General features: G+C 36.6%; 4 protein-coding genes across 4 annotated transcripts; 2 read left to right on the forward strand and 2 right to left on the reverse strand.

Annotated features, from left to right (window-relative positions):
* Positions 1–100: 100 nt before the first annotated feature.
* Cbr-tag-241 lies at positions 101–12,832 on the forward strand (the record flags this gene model as incomplete). The annotated part of the gene is given in 27 exon segments (XM_045240202.1): positions 101–157; positions 1,086–1,269; positions 2,228–2,391; positions 2,831–2,896; positions 3,005–3,169; positions 3,263–3,403; positions 3,449–3,877; positions 4,419–4,574; positions 4,623–4,717; positions 5,196–5,300; positions 5,353–5,558; positions 6,427–6,560; positions 6,838–7,125; positions 7,285–7,797; positions 7,845–8,039; positions 8,057–8,288; positions 8,579–8,928; positions 8,964–9,101; positions 9,381–9,743; positions 10,247–10,470; positions 10,518–10,670; positions 10,891–11,019; positions 11,944–12,029; positions 12,076–12,386; positions 12,437–12,521; positions 12,566–12,696; positions 12,743–12,832. 27 exon segments carry the CDS (start codon positions 101–103, stop codon positions 12,830–12,832), a joined length of 5,190 nt encoding a protein of 1,729 aa, XP_045095714.1.
* Positions 12,833–13,154: 322 nt separating this feature from the next.
* Positions 13,155–14,284, reverse strand: Cbr-taf-7.1 (the record flags this gene model as incomplete). Its single annotated transcript, XM_045240203.1, has 6 exons — positions 13,155–13,235; positions 13,286–13,351; positions 13,418–13,516; positions 13,564–13,785; positions 13,969–14,172; positions 14,258–14,284. 6 exons carry the CDS (start codon positions 14,282–14,284, stop codon positions 13,155–13,157), a joined length of 699 nt encoding a protein of 232 aa, XP_045095715.1.
* Positions 14,285–20,535: 6,251 nt separating this feature from the next.
* On the forward strand, positions 20,536–22,153 carry CBG15583 (the record flags this gene model as incomplete). Its single annotated transcript, XM_002645394.1, has 5 exons — positions 20,536–20,689; positions 21,186–21,384; positions 21,430–21,617; positions 21,666–21,864; positions 21,913–22,153. 5 exons carry the CDS (start codon positions 20,536–20,538, stop codon positions 22,151–22,153), a joined length of 981 nt encoding a protein of 326 aa, XP_002645440.1.
* Positions 22,154–25,230: 3,077 nt separating this feature from the next.
* CBG27923 lies at positions 25,231–25,896 on the reverse strand (the record flags this gene model as incomplete). The annotated part of the gene is made up of 3 exons (XM_045240204.1): positions 25,231–25,548; positions 25,596–25,817; positions 25,861–25,896. 3 exons carry the CDS (start codon positions 25,894–25,896, stop codon positions 25,231–25,233), a joined length of 576 nt encoding a protein of 191 aa, XP_045099655.1.
* Between the last annotated feature and the right edge of the window lie 359 nt (positions 25,897–26,255).

Below are 26,255 nucleotides of genomic sequence, written 5' to 3' on the forward strand. Positions count from 1 at the left end.
CTTTTTTTTTCTACAAACTTTTATTTTCTCCTGAACAAAAAAAATTATACCCTTTGCTAATTATCGTTGTTGTCTCACCTTGGCAACTGTCAATTTCAACATGCAGCTTGCGATGTTATTGAAAGCATTTTTAGTTTCAACAACTCTTATTTTTTTTGTAAGTCATGAGTTTTCAGTTGGATTCGTAAAATTTTTCGATCAAAATTGTTTAGTCACTAAGCACACCGTAAAATGTGAGTGCAATAAAAGGCTATAACACCGCCAAATTTGACCCGAGTTATCTCGGTACCTGTCCAAGGTATAAAAAAGTTGTCAACAGATAAATTGTTTATCATAATGTCACAAATTTTTTATCAGTTGATAACTTTTTACTACCTTTGACAGGAACCGAGATAAATTAGCTCAAACTCAACGATGTGGGGGCCCTCTATTACAGGATTTACGGTAAGAATGAAATTTTTTTTGTGAAATACAGACTTATGAAAGTGCATATATTATTTTTTTGCAATGGTCAAATCAAAATTTCATTTTCGAATCACCTTAAATTATTTCATCTTCTTCCCCTTTCTCGGGCCCAAGTTTCAGCACAAGAACATATAAAATGACGGAATAAGACTGATACTTGATGCCCCGTACATTTCGTTCTGTGTTCGTCATCCATACTTTATCACTGTGATGACGTTAGTGATTTGTAGCCTTTTCTTATTGCCTTCTCTATAAATCACGAGATTTCATTAAACCTCAGAAATTAAAGTAGCAAATTTACTATAGTCGGAGCTTCGAACTTTCGTACAACGCTTCCTGTGCAAAAATAAAATACAATCATTCCAAATTTTATGATACGTTCTACCCTCTCATGTGACCGTTTAGAACTTGTAGAGTCCATGATCTTTCTTGCCATAAAACTAGGCCTAAAAGCGTAGGCGTGACTTTAGCACTCACTTTTCGTTTCCCATCATTTCGTTTTGTGATTCACCCCTCCTTTTCTTGTCATCACCCGACAACTTTTAGCCCTTTTTGAAGTTTTATCTAACCTTCTTTCTTTTTGAATCCTCGTTTTGTATTGGAATCTTTGTTGTTTCTAGAGAGGAAGCAAAAAGTGTGTAGATATGGGTAATCAAATAACGTGTTCACCACCAGATGATCGGGATGCGGTTTCAATAAGCTCGTATTATTCTGTCACGTCCAACAATAATAATGTGAATCTGACAGATAGGTCAACTCGTGGTGTAGAAAATGGAAGAAAAGTGAAAATAAGACAATTGAAAGGTAAGATACCGTAAGCACTCTAACAGAACGCCGCCCAAATTGTCAACTTTGAGCCCTAATTTTCTGGGAAAGATATCAAACATCGGCTCAAAACATTCTGCTGACATTATGATAAATATTTTGTCAGTTGATCATTTTTTGATATATTCTAAATGAAATGAGATTCACAGGGCTCTAAGTAGACAGGGTTTGGGTGGCGTTTTATTAAGGTATTTACGGCAACATTTGAAATATTTTCTGAAATAGGTAATTACCAATTAAAAATGAGTTGCTGCCAAAACAGTCATAGTCGATAAGAAAAAATCATGGTTTTCAGTGGATTTTGAAAATTTCTGACCATTTTCAGGAGTCTGGAGCTCGGCTATCAAGTTTTCAACACTTTTAAACTTTTGGGAGGATGTAAATCAGACCTAGAACAAAAACTGCACCCACAGAATTTGTTTTTATTTTCAGTTTTCAGCTTTGTCTCGATTTCTGAAGAACACCTTCATTTTACCTATTACTGTACTGGAAACGTGAAAAAAAAAAAGGTATCTTTTGGAAATTGGTATATAGCTAAAAAAAACTAGTAAATTTCAAAAAAATCTGTGAATGCAAAGTTTTTAATATATTTCTTTTTTACATTCTCCAAAATTTTCAAAGTGATCGGAAACTTGACAGCCGAGCTCTACACTCCTTGAAATTGTTCAAATCAACAGAAAAATATGTTTTTGTATATTTTATTGACTGTATATGAGCTCAAAAATGAATGTTTGGGTGGCATTCTATTGTAATGTTTACACCTGTGATTAATTTCCTGTGATTTTGGTGGATACTGTAGTAAGTGTGAATGGTGACCATATAGCTGTCGAGTGGTTTTTCAGCATCCCGATGTTATGAATATATCAAAATGACAAAGTTGAAGAATTTCCCTTATTATCCTACGATACTGTATATTTTCTAAACATGTCAATTCCAGATGACACTGAGGCGTTGTCGGTCTCTTCATACCTTTCCGCAACTTCTAAAGGCATGTCATCCACAAAATCATGTGAAAGCGTGAATGACACAAAAAGCATGGTGACGGCGTTTAGCGGTAGCATTTGTGAAGAAGAACGGGCCATTACACCGACAGAAAACGAGGTAAGTGCATAAAGCAGGAGAAAAGTAAAAGCGGGAAATTACGAAAACGATCCCCCCGCCCCAGTCGTTTCGATTTCAACAAGCCGTTTATAGTTGTACACATTTATTACTCTATGGCTATTGAGTTTGATGAGTTTGAGAGTATTCAGTGTTCTTTTTGCTCTATATACCCTAAACACTCTCTAATAGACATCGTATACTTTTAATACCAGCTCAATCATCTCAATTTCTATAAACGATAACAAAAATACGTCAATTGAAAAATTTTTTCCACAAAATCACGAACATTTAATCTGTTGACACATTTTTGATATCTCTCATAAAAATGGAGATAATTGAGCTCAAAGTTCAAGTATAGCATTGTACTCTATTAGATTGTTTATTGTACGTTTACTATCCTATCAAACTCAATAATCAAATCATTAGTTCTTTTTTTCAGACAGAGTACATCCAAACGCTAAAAGAAGAAATATCTCAGCTGCGCGATATCAATCACAGTTTGAAGGTAAGCGCTTTTACTTCTTCTTTTTTTTTTGTTTTCATCCTATCTTCTTTTTATGATGCTAGTGCTCTTTTGAAAGGGGACAAAATTTAATTATTGCTCTCTATTCAGGAAGAAAAAGCTCAGTGGGCACTGCGACAACGTCTTCAGAACGCTGAACAAAGCGAGTCATCTTTGATCAATATGCTTGAGGAGAGACTAAATCAGGCTGAAAATCAGATTCAGGACTATCGGGACGAGAACACAGTCCTAAAATGTGAACTTAGAGAGTTGCAGGTAAACATTAGAAAAAAATGAACTTTGCATTTTTGAAATTATGTAAATCTAAATCTTCGTCAATTTTGAGTTTTTGCAAAGAACTATTTTTAGGAAACAACATTTGCAACATCAGATGAAAAACTGCGTGAGAAAATCAAGACCACAGAAGGACTATGTGACGAATTGATGGAAGAGAATGAGCAGTTGAAAGCAGAAGTCAAAGATTTGCAGCAAGAAATCGAAGAGATGCAGGTATTATGAACCTAAAATCCATAGTTTTTCACTACTACTATTCAGGATCAGTACCGTGAGGAAGAAATCGAAGAGTTCCGGGAACTACAGAGAGAGCTTGAGCTCAACGCCAAGAACTGCAGAGTTCTCCAGTTCAAACTTCGAAAAACCGAGCGGTGTAGAGAACAGGCTGAGGCGGAGAAAATGCATTCTGAGAAAAAGTTGGATGAATACATGAACAGTTGCCCAGAAGCCGTTGCTGCTTCAATCAAATCCGATAGTGCAAAAGTGAAGGATTTGGAATATGAAATCCGTGTAGCTAAGGAGGTCTCGGTTAGATTGCACAATGAGCTCGAGCAGACCGAGGAGAAAAGATGCAAGTTGGAGGATGAGGTGTTCTATTTGAAAGAGAAAGTTCGAGAGATTCAAACGCAGAATAAGTGGAGGGAGGCTAGAAATAAGACTGATATCGCTGTGGTGAGTAGAACTAAGACTGTTTTCCAGAGATTCTAAATTTCTGAAATATCAAATTTGTTTATACAGTATATACAAAAACAGAATTTCTCAATTGCTTTTTGGGCATCTTGACCTTTTTTAGAGGTCTGGAATTCGGCTGTCACGTTTCCGATCCGAAAAAGGTGTATTTTTCTCTTTAATTCCGGTTTTCGTACTGAAAATGTAAAAAACACGTGCCTTTCAGAACTCCGCAAATAGCTGAAATACTAGGACTTTTCGAAAAATTCTGTGAACGCAAGGTTTCAATCTATTATAGATCTGTTTCCCTCCAGAATTTCCGATTTTCGACAGTCAAGATTCAAACTCTCGAAACAAACGTGTTTATATCTTATTACTGGTGCTGTACTTGCAACGAGCCGGACGGGGCTTTTTTTTGAATGATTCTGACAAAGAAAAGTTTTGCAAAAAAGGGAACTATTACTTTAACTACATATTCAGAATTTTCTCTGTAATTTCAGAAATTTTCTCAATTGTAAAAAAACCCGACCCGTTATAAGTTATGCTATAAGTATTAATTTAGAAACGACTGTCTGCTGAAATCGCTGCAAGTGTTCCAAACATTCCGGAGAACGAGATGTCCAAGGAGCTGCGAGATGCTCTTGAGAGGGAAATTGACCTTCGAGAACAAATGAGATTCTCGGAGGAGGATTTGAAGAGAACTCAAATTCGTCTCCAGGTAATTTGAATTCAAAAAGCACTCTTTCAATATAAAAAATATATTTAGGACATCGAAAACGAGAACGAGGAGTTGTTGAAGAAATTGTCAAAGGCCAGTAAGCTGCGTCCACCGATGATTCGATCGGCTAGGTTGGTCACCGCGTGTACTTGTCAAGTGCGTATCTAGTCTTTTGTCTTGTTTTTCAATGTTCAGAGAAAGTCCCGAGACTTTGAAAACAACGCACATAGATAGTGATTAGAAGAGATACAGAGATATGCAGTTCTATACAGTTGTCTTACACATAATAACACATTTCAGAGGGTTAGTATCAGTGTTAAATACTTTTCTGGATGACTCTGGTTTGTTTGTGTGTTCCGTATTTTTTTCCTTGCTTCTGCTTCTGTGTGTCTGCTTTTCGTCATCCGAAAATTTCAGAAAATACCTATTTCTATCGGGGTTATAATTTCTTTTTCCCATTTTTTTTGGTTCATAATTTTCTGTCAATCCTCTGGACGATTGTCTAGACACTACATTTCTAAGTTCGGGTGTTTTTCAATATATGTTCCGTGTGCTGATCCTTGTTTTTGGGAGGCTGTATTGGTTGTGACTTTTTTTGGTATGCATATCGTATAATTCTAGCGACGGAAATGCCCATTTGCAATTGGAGTTGGCCGAGAGTCAGGTGCAACATTTGAATACCAAAATCGAAAGGTTGGAAAAGACCAACGATCACTTGAACAAGAAGTTTGTTTATTTACTTTTCTTAACTCGATTTTTCATCTTTTTTTTTACTCAGAATCGTCGAGTTGGAGGCCGATTGCAAGCGTGGCGGTCCGACATCAACCCATTCCAAGAACGGTGGTTTCAAATTGACGCAAGAAATGGAAAAGGACATGTCCAAAATGATTGGAACTATCAGCGAGCTTGAGCGCAAGAATCTCGAACTCACCACTCAAGTGAAACAGTTGGAAACCAAATCTGCACCGAAACCAAATTTTGTTGGTAGGTCTAAAACATATCGTACTGTACCGGTCGGTAGGATATTTGAAAGACGTAATTTTCAGTTGACATGCAGTTGACAGTTGACAACCATACTTTTCAGGGACCTAGAGCTCGGCTGGCAAGTTTCCTTTCACTCTGAAAACTATGCAGGATGTAAAACAGAGCTAGACTAAAAACTTAGCTTTCACAGAACTTTTCGAAAGTTCTTAGTTTTTCAATTACTTGCCGATTTCTGAATGACAAATTTCTTTCAGAAATCAAATGTCTTTCAGAGGTAAATAGCTGAAAACTAGGCATTTTCAAAACATTTTGTGAATGCGAATCATTCAATCTAGGTTTGTTTCACGCCACCCGAATTTTCAACGTGATCGGAATCTTGACAGCCCAGCTCTAGACTCCTGAAAATGGTAAAAATCATACTTGTAATCCGGGCCTTCGCGGGCCCTGCCATAATTTATTTCAGAATCTATATTTTCAAACCAACTAAATCAGATGTGATAGAGCTCCACGACTACTACAAAACTGTATTGTTTGAAATACTGTATCTTGTCTATGAACAGAGTTACAGAGCAAAAGGAATAGAAAAAAGCAGGCCCGTCCCGGGTCTGCCGGTCTCTGCCAGAAAAGTCACTTTATGATCTGTAACTTTTTTCATGAATAAGATACAGTATTCCAAAAAATACCGTTTTGTAGTACTCGTGGAGCTCTATCACATCTGATTTAGTTGGTTCAAAAATATTGATTCTGAAATAAATTATGGCAGGGCAAAGGACCGGATTACAAGTATGGTCAAAATAGCCGAAAATGAACTGAAAACTATGTTTTTCTTCTTGACCTATAATGTATATTTAAAAAATTTCATTTTCAGTTCCATCTGGGACCACGACGACCGAGTTGAGAAAAGAGCAAGAGAAGCGGAAAGCACTGGAAGCACAAGTAAACGAGTTAAAGACTACAGTATTCAAATCTGATAATCAGAAAGTTATCTCCCTTGCCACCAAGGTAATTTTTTCATTATTTCCACATACCGTAAAACCTATCTTAGAAGGCCTCTAACTTTTAGCTTTGCATCAGAAGTGTCCCCTAACTGTCAACTTTGAGCCAATTCAACTAGTTTCCTGCAAATTATATGAGAAAATTGTCAATGGATAAATTGTATATCACAATAATTTTATGAGTTGACGCATTTGTGATTTCTTATAGCAGTCGTGTTAATTGAACTCAAACTTGATAGTGTCGGAGCCCTGCTATCACAAATTTTACGATAATCTTGTTTCAGATTGAGCAGCTGAACGGCCAGCTGCAAATGGTGAACGAGAGAGGTAACACACTTCACAAAAAACAAATCAAAGACGGGGAGATGTCGTATGCGGACGAGCTAAAACGAAGAATTGAAGATCTCGAGAAGCAATTAAGTGAGAAACTGGCGACGGACTCGGTTAGCGAGTTGCAAGGAAAAATTCCAACCATTGATGAGATTGAGCAGTGTTGTGAAGTGTTGGCAGCAGTTGAGACGCAGACGGGACGGTTGTGCAAGCAGTTTGAAAAAATTGATCATGCTCAGAAGGTTAATGAAGAAGTGTTGTTATAATTGTTTGATGAACTAACGATTGCATTAACTCTGATTACTGTCTGATTACTAATATGTAAATTTCGTTTTCGTTCTTTTTATCTTGGTTTTCGTTTCACTATTCTTTTGCTCAAATTTTCAACAAATTTTTTTTAGGATGAACGACGCCGTTCTCTTTCCAAAGACAGTGGAGCTGCAATTATTGTGGAACTCGCCAATGTGATGCAGGAAATGAAGAATGTTCATCAGAAGCTTGACAATATTAAGAGTGTTACCCCTAACACTGGGTTGTCTGTGAAAAGAGTGCCCAGTAAGGAAAACATTCTCGATGCGAAATGTGCCAAGTGTGATCAACTGCAAGCCACCATTGAGGAGCAGACAAATGAGATCTCATTTTACAAGAAGAAAAACAAGGATTTGACGAATCAAGTGCTACAAACCGAGGATCGTTGGACAATTGAAATTGAAAAACAACGACAAATATTTGAGAAGGAGATCAAGACTCTTGGTATCCGAATCGCAGACGCCAAGAGACAAAATGATGAGCTCTCAGAGCTGTTAGAGTCTAAATCTACTACTCTTATTGAGAAGACACGGTCGTTAGAAGAGCAAGAAGAGCGGAACAAGAAGTTGAGAGCTGAGGCTGAGCTTTTGAGAAAGGATATGCAGGTATGACCCCCAAAGTTAAACCAATGACCCCTAGAAAATTTTTTCAGGATATGGAAACTGATAAGAAGACTGTTAAAGAGTTTGAAATCAAGTACAAAAAGCTGGAAAGCATCTTCGAGGCCGAGCGTGAGAAGATGAACGGAGAGAGAAACAGATCAAAGAATGAATTGGCTGCAATGAAGAAAATGAAAGACGACGTTGAAGAGCATTTGAGTACGCTTCATAACTCGGAACTAAGAATAGTTTTATAATTTTAGAGAAACTCACAGAAGACCAGAAGAAGAGTGAAGTCTCCTGGAAGAATGAAAAATCAAAGCTTGAAAAAGATATTGCGTTGCTGAAAAAACAATTGCCAGATGAGCACGAAATGAAAGAGTCATGTAAGGAAAAATTTCATTTGACACATAATTTGAAGGGTACAGAAACTATGGGGTCATTGTGGTACAAAGCGATTCAGGAATACAAAATCCTTAATTCGGGGTACAAAATACGTGAAAATTTTGACTTTTGTACCACCAATTGTGGATTTTGTATCACTAAACTGCTTTGTATTTGTTCTAAATATATACAGTATCGTTCAATGAGATAAAAAAACCAAATGTTTTATCGATTTTGACAATTTTCGTGAAAAAACCAGGTGTCCTTAGAAATCGGCAAGTAGCTGAAAAACTAGGAATACTTTTTTAAATTCTGTGAATTTTTTACACTTTCCAAATCTGTTCAAACTGATAAAAATCTAGACAGCCAAGCTCCAAACTCCTGAATATATCCTTGTTTTCAGCAATTTCACAAAACTCGTTCTCTGGAGAGCCGTCTCCTCTCCGCCGTCAGGATAGTGAGAAGATGTTGGTTTTGGAGCTCAAGAAACAAATTTCAATTCTGGAGAAACGAATCGCAGATGCTGATTCTTCTTTAGAGGACTGCAAAATTCAGAATGCAGAGCTTAAGGACCAACTTTCAAAAGTTCAAACTGGCTGGGACAAGGATAAAGAAGCATTCCAACACAAGACCCGAAAAAGTGAAAAGCTGAGAACTGTTGAGATAGATGCCATGCAGCAGAAATTCAGCAGTCGTATGAGAATTATGGAAGATACCAACAAAGCTCTTCACTCTCAGGTAATTACAAATATTGCAAAGGTTTTGAAAGTGAAAACAAATTATTTCAGTTGGTTCTGGCTCGTCGTGAACGCGACACCAACAAGGATGCTCTTGCCAACTTTGAAAAGCAGGTTGCTGATGAAAGAAATAGCTTGAAGGTTAAAGAGAAAACTGCAAGCGAATCAACAGAGAAGGTGAAGGAGCTTGTGAGTTTTTGAAACGTTTTAAGTGTTTTTCCCTTACTAACATTTGCTCTTTTCCAACAGAAAACTCACATTTATCATGTTTGACATTAACACACACCTTCACCAGTGAGCCTTGAAAGATGTATTGTGCTAATATCTTTTACACACGGGTACCCTCATCACCTCATCTCACTAACCATCGTTTTACATGTAGCATAAAAGGTAATTTTTGTGGATGTTGTGATTAATTGTATGCCTTCAAAATAAAGTAGAATGATACAAGATCTATAAAAATTTCAGCAAAACCGGCTAGCAACTAAAGAAGAAGAGCTAGAACGCTTGAATACTGATTTACGGCTAACCAAAGAGGCTCGAAAAGCCGATCAAATTTTATGGAACATTGATAGAGCTAGGAACCGTAATGAGAAAATCGACAATACGGATTCGGTTGAAACTATTCGAAAGCAATATCGTGATTGTGAAGCATTCTATTCAAAAGAAATGGATCGGTTGAATGACAAGATCACAGAGATTACTGCTGAAAAGAATAGACAGAAGAATGAGGCTCAGAAGACTATAAGGGTTCTTGGAGAGCAGATTCGGGTGCTGGAGATTGAGCAGAAGAATTTGTCTCAGAATAAAGATAGCCAGCAAGTGGTGAAGGTGAGTGATATACAGTATCAGTCAATAAGATACACCGAAACGTGTTTTTCTAATTATTTTGTAATATTTTGACTATAAGTTTCCGAACACTTTTAAAATTTTGGAGAGTATAAAACAGACCTAGATTGAAAACTTTGCATTCACATAATTTATTGAAAATTACTAGTTTTCTGCTGCCTTCCGATAGCAGAAAACTAGTAATTTATAATAAAATTTGAAGAACACCTCTCATTCACCCGTTTTCGTACCAAAAACATGAAAAAGGTGCCATTCAGAAATCGGAAATGAACTGGAAAACTAGGAATTTTCAAAAAATTTTGTAACTGCAAAGGTTTTCATCCAGATCTGCTTTGGACATTCCAAAATTTTCGAAGTGATCGCAAGCTTGACAACCCAGGTCCTGAGTCTTGAAAATAGTCAAAACCAACTGAAAACACGTTTTTGTCTCTTACTGACCGGTGAAGATAGTGAAAATTCCATAGCACAATACTGTCAATTTCCAGGAAATGATTGAATCTGAACGAGAACGCCTCCAACAAATTGTGCACCTGAATGAGCTTCAAAAGCTAACTAGAAAATATCGGCTGAGCAGTATTATCGATCAGCTCGCCTACGTAAGCGAAGCCACTCGAAAGACATCTCGTGAAAATGAGCCGGATGGAATACGGTATATCATCAATCAGCTGACAGTATTGAGAGACGACGAAGCAGCCAACAATTTGAATCCGTAGGGATCATCAAACTGTAAAAACAATCTCGAATATTCAATTTCAGAGATGAAAGAGCAGGTTCTGTGCTCGGTGAAAAGGCTTCAAATGGGTACGCCCCGTCGATCTCAGAGTGTGGAGAAGGCACATATGATAACATTAGTCAATCATCATTTTCTATTAGATCGGTTAATAGTGCTCCATTAAGACATGCTTATAGGTAAGTGGGCACCATCTGAGCACCAGCAAAACAAAAAAGATGTTATATTTTCAACTTCTTACTTCTATTTGTCTTCACGTTGATGTTTACATCTTTGCACTTTCTTTCTGATTTCTCAGTTGCCATTTGCCTATTACATTTTTCTCTCCTAGATTCAGTTTCACTCAACCGACTTTTCTTTTGCATGCACTTCTCATTTTCTTTTCACTATCATTTCCAGACATGCTAACCTTCCTATTCCAACTACCACCGCCTCTGTTTCTACCACAATTAGTGAGACAGAACCGTATTATAGTAAACCGGAAAAGTTGAACGTCATCAGCAACTACACAGCCAAACGATCATTCAGGTAATATTTGGGGTTCTTATTTTTCTTATTTTTTTTGTTTTTGTGCCTTTCGTGAGCAATTTTCAGTTGGGTTTTACTTTCATATTAACTTTCTCTAAAAGGGTTCTTGAGGATAATTGGTTACAGATTTTGGTTCAAAATCAGAAAATCGAACGAGAACGTTTTCAGTAATTTTTTGAAATTTGAATATGACTCAAAATGATAATCATGATTATACAATACCGTTCATTAAAATTCCGTGAAACCCCCACACAGTTAAGTCTGATCTCAATTATCTCGGCTTCTATAGAAGATATCAAAAAAGTCTCAACAGATCAAATGTTGGTAATATTATGATAAATAAATTATCAGTTGACAACTTTTACATTCCTTGAACAGGGACCGAGATAAATTGGCTCAAACTTGAAAGTTAGGGGGCTCTTTTATTGCAGGTTTTACGGTTCACAAAAACGTATTTTTCTGTTCATTCTTGACCATTTTTGACTATTTCCAGGAGTCTGAAGCTGGACTATTCAGTTTCGATCACTTTTGAATTTTTGGACGATATAAAACATACCCAGATTGAAAACTTTGCATATGCAAACTTTTTTGAAAATTTATTGTCTTTCAATTATTTATCGATTTTTGAAATACATCTTTTTTCGGCACGTTTTTGTTCTGGAAACGTGATAAAACAGGTGTCTTTTTGAAATCGACAAATAGCTGAAAAATAGGAATTTTCGAGAAATCCTGGGAATAAAATTTTCTAATATGTGTGTTTACCTTACAAGAGTTTTAAAGTGTTGGAAGTTTTGGAGTCAAGCTCTAGACCCCGAAAATAGCTCAAAATTAACAGAAAAACACGTATTTATATATTTTATTGACCGATACTGTGTCAGACACATTTTTATAACTGTAGAACTTCATTTAAAAAACTGAATTTAGCACTGAGAGCTCAAGCGGTTTTGACAAATACGGACGTCCCTCAAGACGTGGCCTCTATCACGAACCTTCCTCTAGCAATAATCTCAGTAAGTCTCATCTACTTACTATTTTTCAAAATTTAAAATCTTTTAGATGTACCGGGTAGAAAGACATCTAACGAAGAATATTCAATGGGTCGCGCTGCTTCATTTGACAATCGTAGCCAATACAGTGAAGATGATACCACCGAAGACGGAAGAGGGTCCCGGCCCAACAGCACTGGAGCTAACATTTTGTATCGTGTCCGACGAGAAGAATTGGCTCGCGGTGGACAACCTTCTGTTAAACTGATGGCGAAGGCTTTCGAAGCGATTGATGAGCCAAGAACAGACAAACGAGGATTTTTCGGTATCCGAAAGTCAAGATCAGTAGAGACTACGCAGAACGGAAAGCAAAGCAAATTCGTGAGTTATACCTGAAATGTTGAACCAATTTCTGTAATTCTTATTTTCAGGAGGAAGCTGCCAATTCAGCATTGATGCATAGCTTGGGACAAGTCGAAGAAGGAGTGAGCAGTAATTATGCTACACTGCCTAGAGGTTAGAATTTCTAGCACTTTGTAGTATTCATTTTAAAACTTCAGGTGGTCGAAACCCATTCAAAAACATGGGATCCCGATTGGTAGAACGTGTTCGTCGAAGTTTGTCAAGATCCAGCCGGCAATCTCGGGATTCTGATAGAGAAGATGAGATTGAGGTGCAAGTATACAAAAAGGTGATTTATTCATGAAGATTCGTATCAAAAATCCAATAATTTTCAGCCTGAGAAGCCAATTTCCTCCCCAAAGAAAACCAAAAAGAAATCAGCCGAATCAAAAGCCCGTAAAAATTCCAGCAACATCTTGTCATGATAATAATCTAATATTTGAGTCACTTGTTTTTTTTGCCTATATCCTTTGTTGCCCATTTTCATCTATGTATGTCTCATTTTCCATTTTCTTAACTTCTGATATTTCCTACTTTTTAAATTTTTTGTCCTTCACGTTGCCATCTTTACTTATTTCTTGATATCATCCCTTACAATGAAAAAATGTTGTTTATTATCGTAAAAAAAGTATTTCATCGAACTTAGAAGACACATTATTTAAGTGGAAAAAACAGTAAAATCTGTTCGATTATAAAAGAAATCGGTGTCACAAAAAGTCAAAAATACCTCCCTAGGCCTATTGGCGCCTAATCGGAGTTTTGGTCGCTGTCACCCTCTTTGTAGTCCTTATTTGGAGAAGCCTCCGCGTCGTCCTCATTGGGATTTTCCTGTTAGAAAAATAATTAGCTCTGGTCACGTCAATCACATGTGAGCTTACTTCTCCATCATCTTGAACTATTTCCCATCGAATCGAATCAGCTTCCAGGTCGGCGCGAAGAAGTCTCTTGAGCTCCGTTTCAATCCGAAATATTCTAAATTTTAGACACATCTAACTTTTCAATAAAATTACCTCATCGGTATCCATGGTTTTCTTGGCTTTCTGTTTTCTGAATCTGCGGCTGCGGCAGTTTCTCATCGGTGGGGTCAATCCGTGGGGAAATTGGAACATCTGTGTATGAAATTTGTATTGAAAAAAAGCAAAAAAAAAGAACTCACTTTCTTGGCCGATAGTTTTGGGGCAGCTGATGGTACTGGTGCAGATGATTCCGGCTCGTTCTCGACTGGAGAGACGTTATCCACCTCTCCTTTTTTGGTTTGCTCCTTCTTCTTCTTTCTATTTTTCTTGCTCTTTGAAGCTGGAACAAGCTCATTTGCCACGACCATCTGAGAGACATCGGTCACCTTGTGGATGATCTTGTTGTCGATAGTTTTGTGGACCTGAAGTTCACACTGGTTTGAAAATTTGTAAAAATTTTGAGAAAGATAATCAGGTAATTTAAAAATACAGGAACTAGATTATCCATGTTGTGGCTTAGTCAGAATGAGCAAAATCAAAAAGTTCATCTCATAAATTTTGTTTTTCAAATGCTCTAATTTTCATAAAAGTTTAAGATCTTTCACCTCAGTGATAGTTGGCAAATCCATAATGGTAGCCTTCAATATCTCCTTTCCCAATTGAAGTTGGACTGCTCGGTTGTCGTCATTGACGTCGATCGCTAACTTCTCTGCTCCTGGCTCCTCGTTGACAATCTTCTCGATCCGGTCCACGAAGCGGTCTGGTACACGGAGTACCAAGTGGTTTTCCCACTTTTCTTGATCGTCGATCTGCAATAAATGAAATTTTGTTGGAACGATTTCAAAAGAATGAATTCTATGTCGTCAGAAATTTCTAGTTTACAGAACTGGTCACCTTATGGTTCTTCTTCGATTTCGACATGACCCAATCTGAAAATAAAGGGCTTTCCATTGCTATATGCAGTGAGATGAATAATGAAAAAAAGGAGAGAATGAAAATTCGGGAAGAGTTGCCTAGGTAACATATGTAGGATGCTCTCAATATTTGATAAGTAATATTCGCAAAAACGAGAATAAACAACAAACGCAACGTAACGTTTGCAACAGAGTTTAAATTATTTTGTCAGATATGGGGTTCTAGTTAACTACCCAGAATGATTTTGATAAAATTAAAAGTGTACTTAACTATTGCTGGCTTGTTACCGCGTTTCCTCTAATAAAAGTGCACCGAAACAGTCAACTTTGATCACAATTATTTCGATTCCTGAGAAAGATATCAAAATTTTGTCAACTGATAAAATTTTCCTGATATTATGATAAATACTTTATAATTTGAAAAATTTTAAAACTCTTTTACATAAATAAATAATGCTTGAAGTTGAGGGGTCCAATTGATATCTATTTGAGAAAATGCGGTGAATGCAGTACTGGTAAATAAATTAAATTTCACTTGATTTTGTGCTATTTTCAGGAGACTGGAAATCAACTATCAGGTTTCCTATCACTTTGAAAATCTTGGAGTTTGTAAAACAGACCAATATTAAGAATTTTGCATTCACAGATTTTGTTTTGAAAATTCTTAGTTTTTCAGATATTTTCAGATTTCTGGAAGACACTCCTTTCAAAACCGTTTTTGTACTAAGAACGTAAAAAAAGGTACCTTTCAAAAAATGTTGTGAATACAAAGTATCTATCTAGGTGTGTTTTACATCCTCCAAAATTATCAAAATGATCAGAAACTTGACAGCCGATCCCCAGATTTCCGAAAATGGCCGAAAATCAACCTGAGAATGTGTATTTTCATATCTTAATGACCGGTACTATAGTTGTAAATTAGATACTGAACCATAAAAAAAAGAAGCAGAATCTAGAAATTGACTGAAGTTGATTTTTGATAACAAAGAGGGTTGGAATCTTATGAAATTGCAGACCCATTCATTGAAAAACTGCAGCTAAAACCAAAACAAAATTTGGGCAGGTTAAGAGAAAAGGGCAAAAATGAAGGAAATGAATTGTGGCCCTCAACTTGTTTGGTGAAACGCGCATATTGCTCACACCAACAGCGAAACAATCATTCTAATGAAGGCAAGATGTTTTCGAAAAGATGACTAATGTTATGTCTTGAAAATCAATATGCAATAGGAAGATGGAGACAGTGCATGCCGGGGAAAAAAGCTGCCATGTGAGAAGGCTGCTTCCCGTTCAACTGACCGTTCGTCTGCGTCTCGCGCGGGCTCAACAGTCCCTATCAATGTCCTGTCGTACTTGTTTCGAAACATACTCTTTCGGAAAAGGTTGTATCTGTTCCTTTTCAACAGATTTCTCTATGGCTGGAATAGAGAACACATTGGTTCAGCAAAGGTGTAAGATATAAAATGTTAATACCGTAGCTGTTCGAAAACTAAAAAGCCCGCCCAATTCGTCAAACGAGCTCAATTATCCTGACTAAAAAGGCCACCCGATTCGTCATTTGAGCTCAAATATCCTGATTTCTGTGAAAGATGTCAAAAGTTTGCCGCGATAATTGAGCTCAAAGTTGACGGCTTCGGTGGGCTTCTATAAGAGGAATTACGGTAACTGAAAAGTACAGACTCCATTGAGAGAATAGTCTTATTTTGACTTTTTAAGAAAATACAGAATTGGATATAGATTTCGTTGAAAATCAGAAGTGTAGAAAAAGAAGTATACTTCATTTCGATGTTTCGGATAAAGTGTCCACATTGGCGACGTCTTGAAAACCCCACTTACCGTAAAACCTTATCAAAAAGGCTCTACTATTATTCCAAGGTACCTCCGGAAGGCCCTTCTATCACAATGCTTTTCAATTAGAGGGAGTTTCTCTATTTTTCCGACCATTTCGTCCGAAATTTTTTAAATGAAAACTAAGACGAATTTTCGTTCTAAACTCATTCAGATTTAGTTTTTGAGCAAAAAAAAAAGTTTTTCGACAAATTTCTGCGAAATTGTAAATTTCCGGAATATTTTTCACTGAAGACATGTAGAAACGTTTTATTTCAAACAACAGATACTGTGAGTGCCCGTCTATTACAAGAACCTATTCTATAAAAGGGGCTTTTCTAAGGGCCCCAGTTTTTACGGTAAGATTTGCTCCCTTCAAATAAAAGTTGAAAATTTTCATTCAAGGAATTAAGTGTTCTAGTAAAACTGACTATACGACGACAAGAAAATTAGATTGTGCAATTCTTGGTTGCTTGTGAAATGACGTATTGTCCTGGACATCGTTCATCCGGAAAAGGAAGATCTAGTTTTAGATTATTTTTTGCTATTCAAACACCAGGATGTGAGAAAATGTGGTTTCAAGAGAATTAAATATACTTTCAATTCTTAACAGTGCTCCAAAAAAAATTATTTGGGAATTACAAACTTTCAAAAAAAATCGAAAAGAACACGTTCTGAACCCCTCTATTTTATGTCATTCCGGAAACATTGCCCTGCATACTTTATTTTATACAGTTCTCTCTACCATAATGTTTTTTGATAAAAGTTCCCAGTCCAAAAGTTCATAATCCAATAGAACAGCAGTTGCACAGTTTGAAGAAAAGGTTTCTGAGCATTTTCAGTGTTTTTAATCAGAAAATTTGTTCTCTTACTTCCAAATCAACGATTCTGGTCTTCTCAACTGTGAAACAAGTGTTCTCGAGTTATTTATAAATTCATAATATATGAACTTTAAGAGTAGCTAGTCTCAATAGACTGCAAATGAGAACGAGGGGACGTGTTGAGAGCCAGACATTGAATTGACGTTTCTTCTCATTTGATTTATGGCTTTTTTTTGTATAGTGAAGCACCAAAGTTTGTGAAACTAAACCTCTCATGGTCATATCTTGCTTTGGTTTAATTTTCCTGCTTTACTCCCTAAAAATGTACATTTTCTGACTCTTTTCTCGGTCCATTCTTTCGAAAGAATCGGTCCATTTTTCAAATTACCTCCCAACGTTCCCAAATTAACTTAAAGATGTTTCAATCTCCAGTGCCATCTGAAATTAAGTTAGTCGAGAAGAACAAAAATCGAACCCTTTTTACTAATGAAAAAAAAACTCGCGTCGCCCTTTTGTCATGCATCCTTATTTTATTTCTGCGTGATGCGACGGCCCCAATCAATTAGAGAATGAGAAGGATATATAAAACGAAAAAAACGGAAGAAGGGCTAAGAGCAGTTGTCCGCCTTATTTAGAATTGGTTGAAAGTGGGGAAAGATAATCTGACGCAACTGAATTTTAAATATTTATGTTACAAAACAATTTCATATTTTTTTCAGATAGTTTGAATGGGCAAGTCTGAAATTTCAAATGTTTTATTTTCGATTCCATCTCTTCATTTTCTGATTAATTTTTGCATTGGACCAGCACATTTCGACCCGCATTTTCAGTATTTTTCTCAAGCTTTTTTATTTTTGAAGTCAATGAAAAATGAACTAACTTTCTTCAAAACTTGCAAAGAACAGAGTTACTTTAAAAAATATTTCAATAAACAATTTTGGAAAATTTTAAAGTTCAAGTATTCTCTAAATTTGTGCGAACTGCATTCTTATCGGATTGATACTTAAGGAAGAAAATTAATTTCAGTTCTTTTATATCCGCATGAAACATCAGTGAGAGGATGCAGAAAACACAAAAAAAGTGTCCTTCAGATATTTACCTTTGTGATATGTTCCATTATTCTTGATGACGTGTGAGGTGAAGACAACCGAGGTTATCTTGGATTTGATCTGTATGTTCCGTTCGAGAAATACACTTTCCGTCAATCCCGATTACTGAGACGGACGATTTCAGTGTCTACGGTGTCTTTAGGTTTTTTTTCTATAGAAAACTATTATGGTGACTCTTCTGCTTTTTGGGAAAAGCATTAATTTTTAGAGTCGTCAATTTATTTATGTTGCGTATTCAGATGCATTCTAAAAAACCAACAACGACTCGTAATTGGTTGCACATGTTCTTGCCTGAAATAATTGTGTCTGATAAATGTGTTTATTGTATTTTTTCATCATGAAAATTCGGAAAAAAAGCTTCAGAACGATTTTCCTCAATTTTTTAGTCAATGTTTCTACTTCTGTTAGATGAGTCAAAAACCTTGAACCATTCTTTTTTTTCATAACAAAAGAAACAACTTTTCAATTTGGTCTGAATCAGTGCTTCGTATTTCTAGCCAAAGAAAACAAACAATTGAGAAGAGGAAGAAACGCATCATATTCATGAATTGTTTCCTTCTCTCATTTTCTACGGGTTGCGTTCCGGACCCCTCATCATCCTACTCCACATGCATCTTTTCTGCACTATTTTCTTTCTTTGCCTTTCTCCGTTTTTTATTCCATTCCATCCCATTTACTTTTTTTCTCCGTTTCCAACCCGCTTAGGGTAATAAACCCCACATCTCAACAAAATGAATTTAGGAAGTGGATAGGAGGCTCAGAACGGGAGCACTGCTCAAAAATTGCACTTGGTTGATCCTGAAAAATTGCGAGTGGATGTGCTCTTTACAAAATTGGTTTTTTTGTGGATTCAACCCTGTAGTGATCCCACCCAATAATTTAGTTCTACTTTTGTCCTTATTTGGCAAAGTCCATCTTGTAGTGGTTTGAAACAATTTGGTTTTCTTTTTTTTCTGGTTGTTTTAAAAATTTATGTCACGAAAGAGGTGCGCCTTTTTTGCAAATTTTACGCAAAAAAAAATTGATTGCCCCGATGAATGACCATTACTAAGAATCAAAGATGCATTGTATTTTCAATTTTTTTTATATTTTCCTATCATGCGGGTAAACGGCAATTGACTTTTCATAAGTTTAACGTTATGTTGAAAACATCATTTTTGGATGAAAGTATTTCTCTCTTTTTAATTTTGTTGAAAGAGGCCAGGCATAAAAAAAAAGTTTTTCTGATATTTTGCCTAGAGAATCCCCATGAGGAGTTGAACTCGTGACAGGCAGCTAAGGGGTACAGCGCCGCTACCGGCTAAGCTACGGGGGCGCAAACGCGGCTGCCGACCTATGGACTGACTACATAAGCGCGGTGCAATTTCGTCCCCCAAACTGTCCCCCGAAATTTTTGCTGTCTCGCCTCCTTTAAAGGAGGCCAGACACAAAAGTCTACGGAGTTTTCTTGGAGCGAGAGTATGTATTCTGACGGAAAATTGTGCGATTGCGACCAATGCGCGCTACTTGACGAGCATTTATTTTTTTCAATGTAAACTAGATTTCTTCACTGCTTGGCAATTATTCCCTACTTTTTCTAGTTGTTCGGCCATTCTAAAATGTCGCCGCATAAAAACAGAAAAAAAAACGAAAGCGCACTGATGGGAATCGAACCCGCGACGTGCGACTGATAGACAAGCGTGTTCACCTCTACACCACAGGAGGCCTGACGTCTACTGCCACTAAAACGATTATGAAACGACGAGTCGGCGCCGCTTGGAAAAACGGTCGCGTTCTCGCTTGTACAGTAACAGGGAGTAATGGTTTGGTGTCCATTGTTATTTTCCGATTGTACTGTGTCATATATCAGAAAACTAGTGTTTTGAAAATTTTCATATCTGGCCTCCTTTAACCCAAAAAGTTGAAAGTTCGATAATCAGGTTCTCGTCTTTTGACCTTTTGCTCATCTCACCAAAACACATTAGTAGAAAATAGCTACCAATTGTATAAAAGTGTCACATGATCCGAATTATAAACTGTTTATGATTTTCAGTTTAGTACGATTTATAATATACACTGAACGTTGAATTTCATATAAAATTCTTAAACCTGATACCCCTCTAACGTCCCACATTTTCCATTTTTTCATCCGATTGGAGCTCATGTGGTTTTCTGCAGACCACTCTCCCAGTGTGAGCTTTTTCTAATTATCTTCCTAAAGGAAATAAATCTTCTTATCTAGAGTCACGCTCTTTTTTCTCATTTCCTTCGGACTCCAGAATTACAAAGTATCTTTCCAGAATTACAATGTATCTTTAGATACATAAAGATAAATCATTTCTCGCGGTTGTCTATTTTTCTTTTCTTCTCTTTTGCTTCCCAAGTAATCACCAGTGCGGATTGTTATCGCCTCCTATTGTCTTTTTTAGTTCTATTTTTTACCCCAGTGACTTCTCAAAAAATTCGCCGAGTACTCATTCTTCTTTGCTTCTCAGTTTTATTTGTCTAAAAATTATTCATTTCAGATGATTCGTCTCCCCTTTTTGCTTCTAGCAAGCCTTCTGCTGTTTTATGGAGCCTACGTGCCAGAGCCATTTCATACTGTAACTGTCCCATTCAAAACTGAAAATGGAGGATCGACCAACGAGAGTGTTTTTTTAGAGTTCCATTGCCACACGGGTAAAGCGATTTATAGTACCGGTCAATAAGACATGCAATAAGACATATTTTTCAGTTGATTTTCAGCAATTTTCACAATTTTCAGGAGTCTGGAGCTCGGCTGATAACTTTCCGATCACTTAGAAAATATCGAGGGTTATAGAACAGACCTAGATTAAAAACTTCCTAAAATTTCAAAAAAATCCTAGTGTTTCAGCTATTCACCGATTTTTGAAAATTATATGTTTTCTCATCTTTCAGTACTAAAAGGGCCAAAAAAAGAGTGTTTTCCAGGCATTGGTAAATAGCTGAAAAACTAGGAACTCTCAAAAATTATGAAAAAATCAAAATTTTCAATCTAAATCTCTTTCGCACCCTTCAAAATTTTCAAAGTGATCGGACACTTGACAGCCAAGTTTCAGACTCCAGAGAATGCCATAAATCAACTGTAAATTGCATTTTTTGAATATATGTTTGACCGGTACAGTAAGAAAAACTCTGCAAAACTAATTTTCAGTAATTTACGACAAGCACATGGCAATCAAGATGGAGCTCGAATCATCAGAAGAAGTTGCTTTGGCTGCTGACAAATGTGGAAGACGTATATTCCAAACATCCAGGGACACAAAAAACGCCACGATTTTCTTTGATAAAGATTGGGTGTCCGCAATGCTGACTGGAATTGCTAAAACGTGTGATGTGGCATCAGAATACAAGTAAGTCATGAAAAAAGAAAGTTGATTTTCAATCTACAAATTCAGAGTTGATTTGGTTTTCAACTGCGATGGTGAATGTAGTGGTAACTTGTCATTCTCTCTCGCCGAGATTCGTACTCCAAAACTGGACTTTACTAAATCATACAGCCCCAATGGAGTGCTCGAGTATAATACAATTGGAGGAGAGACACCATCAATAGCTTCTGCAGAAATTGGAGTTCTCGTCGAAGCTGGTGAGAAGATTCTAATCTCAATTTGACCTAATATCTAGTTTTTTACAGCATTCCTCAATTCTCGTACTCGTCTAAATTTTGAAGTCAATTACACTACCGATTACACACTCGCTTTTGAGAAATGTGGATTGGAATATCTTCAGCTTGAAGGACACAAAGGACATAAAGTGCATGAGCTTGGATGGGAGGAGACTAAACTCATCCGCTTGATGGCCACCACACAATGTGAGCAAGACAGTAAGGATATGTGAGTTCGATCTAAATGAGATACATGATCAAATATGATTCATTCCAGGGTCAATTATGCCATGAGATCTTGGCAACCCGGAAACGGAACCCTCGCATTCCACTGGAAAAGAGTACATGAGGAAATGAAGCAACATCCAGGAAACGATGTGACCGAAATGGTTTTGGCAATTGGTGTTCCAAAACATCATAAAATGAAGAAGGAAGAGAGGCCAACCCAGTTAACACATCTCGTCAGCTGTGCTATTATTCCAGTCATTGTCGTCATCCGCTATCGTCAATTCTTGTAAATTATTGAGAATGCAGTGCTCAATTCTTTTTTGTAATCTACAGTACCAGTCAACAGTATGTACGAAAACATAGTTTTCTGTTGATTTCAGATCATGTTAACGATTTTCAGGAGCCCGGAGCTCGCTTCTCTAGTGTCTGATAACTTTGAAAATTGTGGAAGGTGTAAAACAGACTTAGAGATCTAGAGAGTCCGAGACCTAGAAACCTTTGCCTCTTCAGATTTTTTCGAAAATTCCTAGTTTTTCAGCTTCAAGCCAATTTCTGAAGGACCCTTTTTACCGGTTTTTGTACTGAAAACGTGAAAAAAGCATATGTTGTCAGATATCGGCAAATAACTGAAAACTAGGGGTTTCCACAAACATTCTGTAAATACATTCCAAGTTTTCAATCATGGTCAGTTTTAAGCCCTGTAAAAATATCAAACTGATCGGAAACTTGAGCTTAAGACTCCTGAAGATGGCAAAAAAAGAAGCTAAAACTCGTTTTTGTATATCTTATTGACCGGTACTGTATATTTCACACTTTATTCTAACTTATTACTAATTTTGTTAACTTCTGATCACTTCTTTCTGTTTCTTCTTGTCACTATTCAGTTTTTCGATTATAATTCCCCCGAAATTTCATTTCAGCAAAGTTTCAAAACCCACCGTCTCTTCCTTGTCATTAACACATTTGCTGGCAAGCAATGCTCTATTTCTTTCTCTTTATTTTTGAATAATTGCAAAATTTTTCAAATAATAATCAGAGAACACCTTTTTGAAATAATATATATATATATTATAGCCACACAAAAACGCTTTAAGGGAAAATATTGAGAGCGGATGCAATCTCTTCGTTACTAATATCCGACTCACTCAATTGGAGAGTGTTTCGAATTTTTTCTGGGTGAATGAAACCGTCTACCAAGTCTATTGCTCTGTATGATGCAGCAAACAAAGCACTCTTCTGCGTATCAGTGCAAACAAGTCTGGGTACCATACATTGAACCATTGGTTTTAGCATATCGATGAAAGAGTCAATGGATCTTTCTTTGATTTGACCGCTGACCAAAATAAGATTGACACAATGTTGGCCAATATCCTGATATGTCTCCAAACTCTACGAACGCTTATTGATAATGTTCAAATTGAAAAATTAGGCTTACTGTATTTTCGATACATCCAAACCCTTGTTGATAAACTTTAAATCCAATATACATCACAGCATCATAGACATATTTCGCAACTTTAAGATTGGCACATTCTGACGGACCGAAACACGTTGAGTTTTCGAATTCTTCAATAACAGAGATCATAAGTTCCTTGTCCAGAAACATGTTTTAACCTTCTGATATGTTTAGGTTACTCTGGAAAAGGAGTCTTTGAAGAGTAATTAGAATTAAAACTCACCGCTGTTGAATGTAAACAAGTTTTCACTGCATTCAATTCTGCTTCACATGGTTTAGCGTAACTATCAATGATAAATTGGAGTAGGTCATCCGGGTCTTCAGAACTAACACATGGTGAAATCGTAGTGAATAAGGCTAGGAAAAAGAGGTACTTCATGTTGCTGTCCTGTGATGGAACATAGTGAGCCCGTCGTCTCTTTTATTCTTATAAGGATCTATTTCTTATAAGGGACAGTCTCAAAACATCAGTATAGAAATGACGAATGATAAAAAATATATAGCGTTTTCCCGATTTAGCCATGGTGTTTGGTTTATTTTTTGTTCAACAAGCGAAGAAAAAGTTTGCAGATATAAACCAAATTGTTGGCTCTTTATGATTTAACGGGAGTTTAAACAATTAACGGGGGTTTAAATTTTTGACGGGGGTTTTAAAAAAATTTGAAAAATTAACGGGGGTTTTGAAAATTTTAAGGGGTTTTGAGAATTAACGGGGGTTTAAATATTAGACGGGGGTTTTCAAAAAGTGTCAGGACGATGTTTGGGGAAGTCCCCAAAATGTTCCAAAGTGCTACAGTTTCTTGTTTTTTGCTCATTTCAGTTGATTATTCTTTTCTGAAATCATTTTCTTGTTTTGTTCTTTTTTCATATCTAAAGTTTCATGGCACTGAATTACGGAACGAAAAAAAACCTTTATCCAAGTCTATCATCTAACCTTGGAAGCAGGTAAAGGAGGCTTAGAAAGGAAAGGGCGATCAAATAGTTGCTCTTAGAGAGGTTGAATGGTGTTGGCGAGTCAAGTGATCCGGGAAAGCGGTACATTTGTATTTTGGATTCGAGGTTAGAACTAGCAGAGTTATGTAACTTGCCGCCAATTTTCCGATGACTTAGATGAAGGAAATATGACGTTTCAGCCTAAGCCTATAATCTACGAATGTTTTCTAGTGTCAAAATTTTTCTACCCATTTTTTAATGTGATTTTCATTCCTTCCGCAATTCTAGAACAGTGCCATAAAACTTTATAAATGAAAAAAGAAAAAACAAAAAAATTATTTCAGAAAAGAATAGATCAACTGAAATGAGCAAAAAACAAGAAACTTTGGAACATTTTGGGGACTTTCCCAACCATGACTCCGACACCTTCTGAAAACCCCCGTTTAATATTTAAACCCCCGTTAATTCCCAAAACCCCTTTAAATATTCAAAACCCCCGTTAATTTTTTAAACCTCCGTCAAAAATTTAAACCCTCGTTAATATTTTAAAACCCCGTTAATTGTTTAAACCCCCGTTAAATCATAAAGAGCCAAATTGTTCAGGCTCCTCGGATAGCAGAAATTTGAAAAAAAAATTAGATTTCAATTTTTTCTGGCTTACTACCGCTTCAAGACCGCTCCGCTCACTTTTTTTCTGTTTAAAAAATTTTAAGGATAAATAAACCTTTTTATAAATTTCAAAACTCTAGGGTTGAAAACTTCAAATGTTGGCCTATTCCGAAAGAGATATATTTTATTTCAAAAAAATATTTTTTGAGAGATTGTGTTAGTGGCATTTGCCATTCTGTCGATTCAATAAATACACATAGAGTCGTGGCAAAATATACCAAATTTTATTGCTGATTAATTTATAGGAAACATTGAAAAATTATAAAGGAACTGAAGTATTTGAATACACCAAAAAAATTGAATTCAGAGTTAGAAGGAAACGATAATTATTGCAACCATCCACATGAAGTTCCAACCATTCATCTTTCCAGAAGAAGGATCATAGTATTGTCGATCAAATGTTCCTCTTTCAAATACAAGATCCTGATAGACCGAATCAAAATTCCGCGTGAAAAGTCTAGCGATAGGCATGCTTCTCTCGGCTAGTTCAGTGAGCAATTCTTTTTCCTGTCTGCTACATCCGCACTCTCTCACAAGTTTTGGAACACACATTAGGAGATAGTTCGTTGCGGACTCCCAGGAAGCGAGGGGACAACGGAATTTGCTTCTTTCTATTTCACGGGAATTCTGTAAGTTAATAATCATTAAGTTTGAACACTTTCAAAAATTCTCACTGGATACAAACAGTTCTTTTGAATATCAACAAGATCATCAATGATAGGTTCCAATTGTTCGTATAATTCTTTGACAAATACCACATTCTCGCAGGCAGTATGTTTTAAGCATTCACTGTGCGAAACGTTCCGCTGATAGATTTGCACTTGTTCCATTTCTGATATAAGAAGCCTCGAATCACGTGGGTAATTAGTCCGCTGTTTGAACATAAAATCCGGATACTTAAAATAAGTTATTAATAAATTTCGAAGTTTTCACACTAACCGGGATAAATTTCAAGCATTCGTCTGCGATTCGCATTTCGCGGATACAATCCGTAGTTGGAGTCACATCTGGATAAGCAATAGATCTTGAAAGACTGTGTCGGAGTCGAACTGTCCCTAATTGGAACGCTGTTAGCCATGGGGCGCGCTTGCATTATTTNTGTTTTCTCATTTTTTCNCCGCAAATTTTTTATTTTTTCCTTTAAAAAATATTTTTGTTGTTTTTGTTTCCAATAAAACTGATTCGTATATATTTTTTAAGTTTTCTCAAGAAAAAAGTCACTAATTTAAGGAAAAATGCAAGCGCGCCCCATGGCTAACAGCGTTCCAATTAGGGACAGTTCGACTCCGACACAGTTCGAATTTCGCGCAGTTCGATTCTGCTCTTGTTCTGTT

Source organism: Caenorhabditis briggsae (assembly GCF_000004555.2).
Source record: "Caenorhabditis briggsae complete genome, chrX, whole genome shotgun sequence".
Taxonomy (NCBI): Eukaryota; Metazoa; Nematoda; class Chromadorea; order Rhabditida; family Rhabditidae; genus Caenorhabditis; species Caenorhabditis briggsae.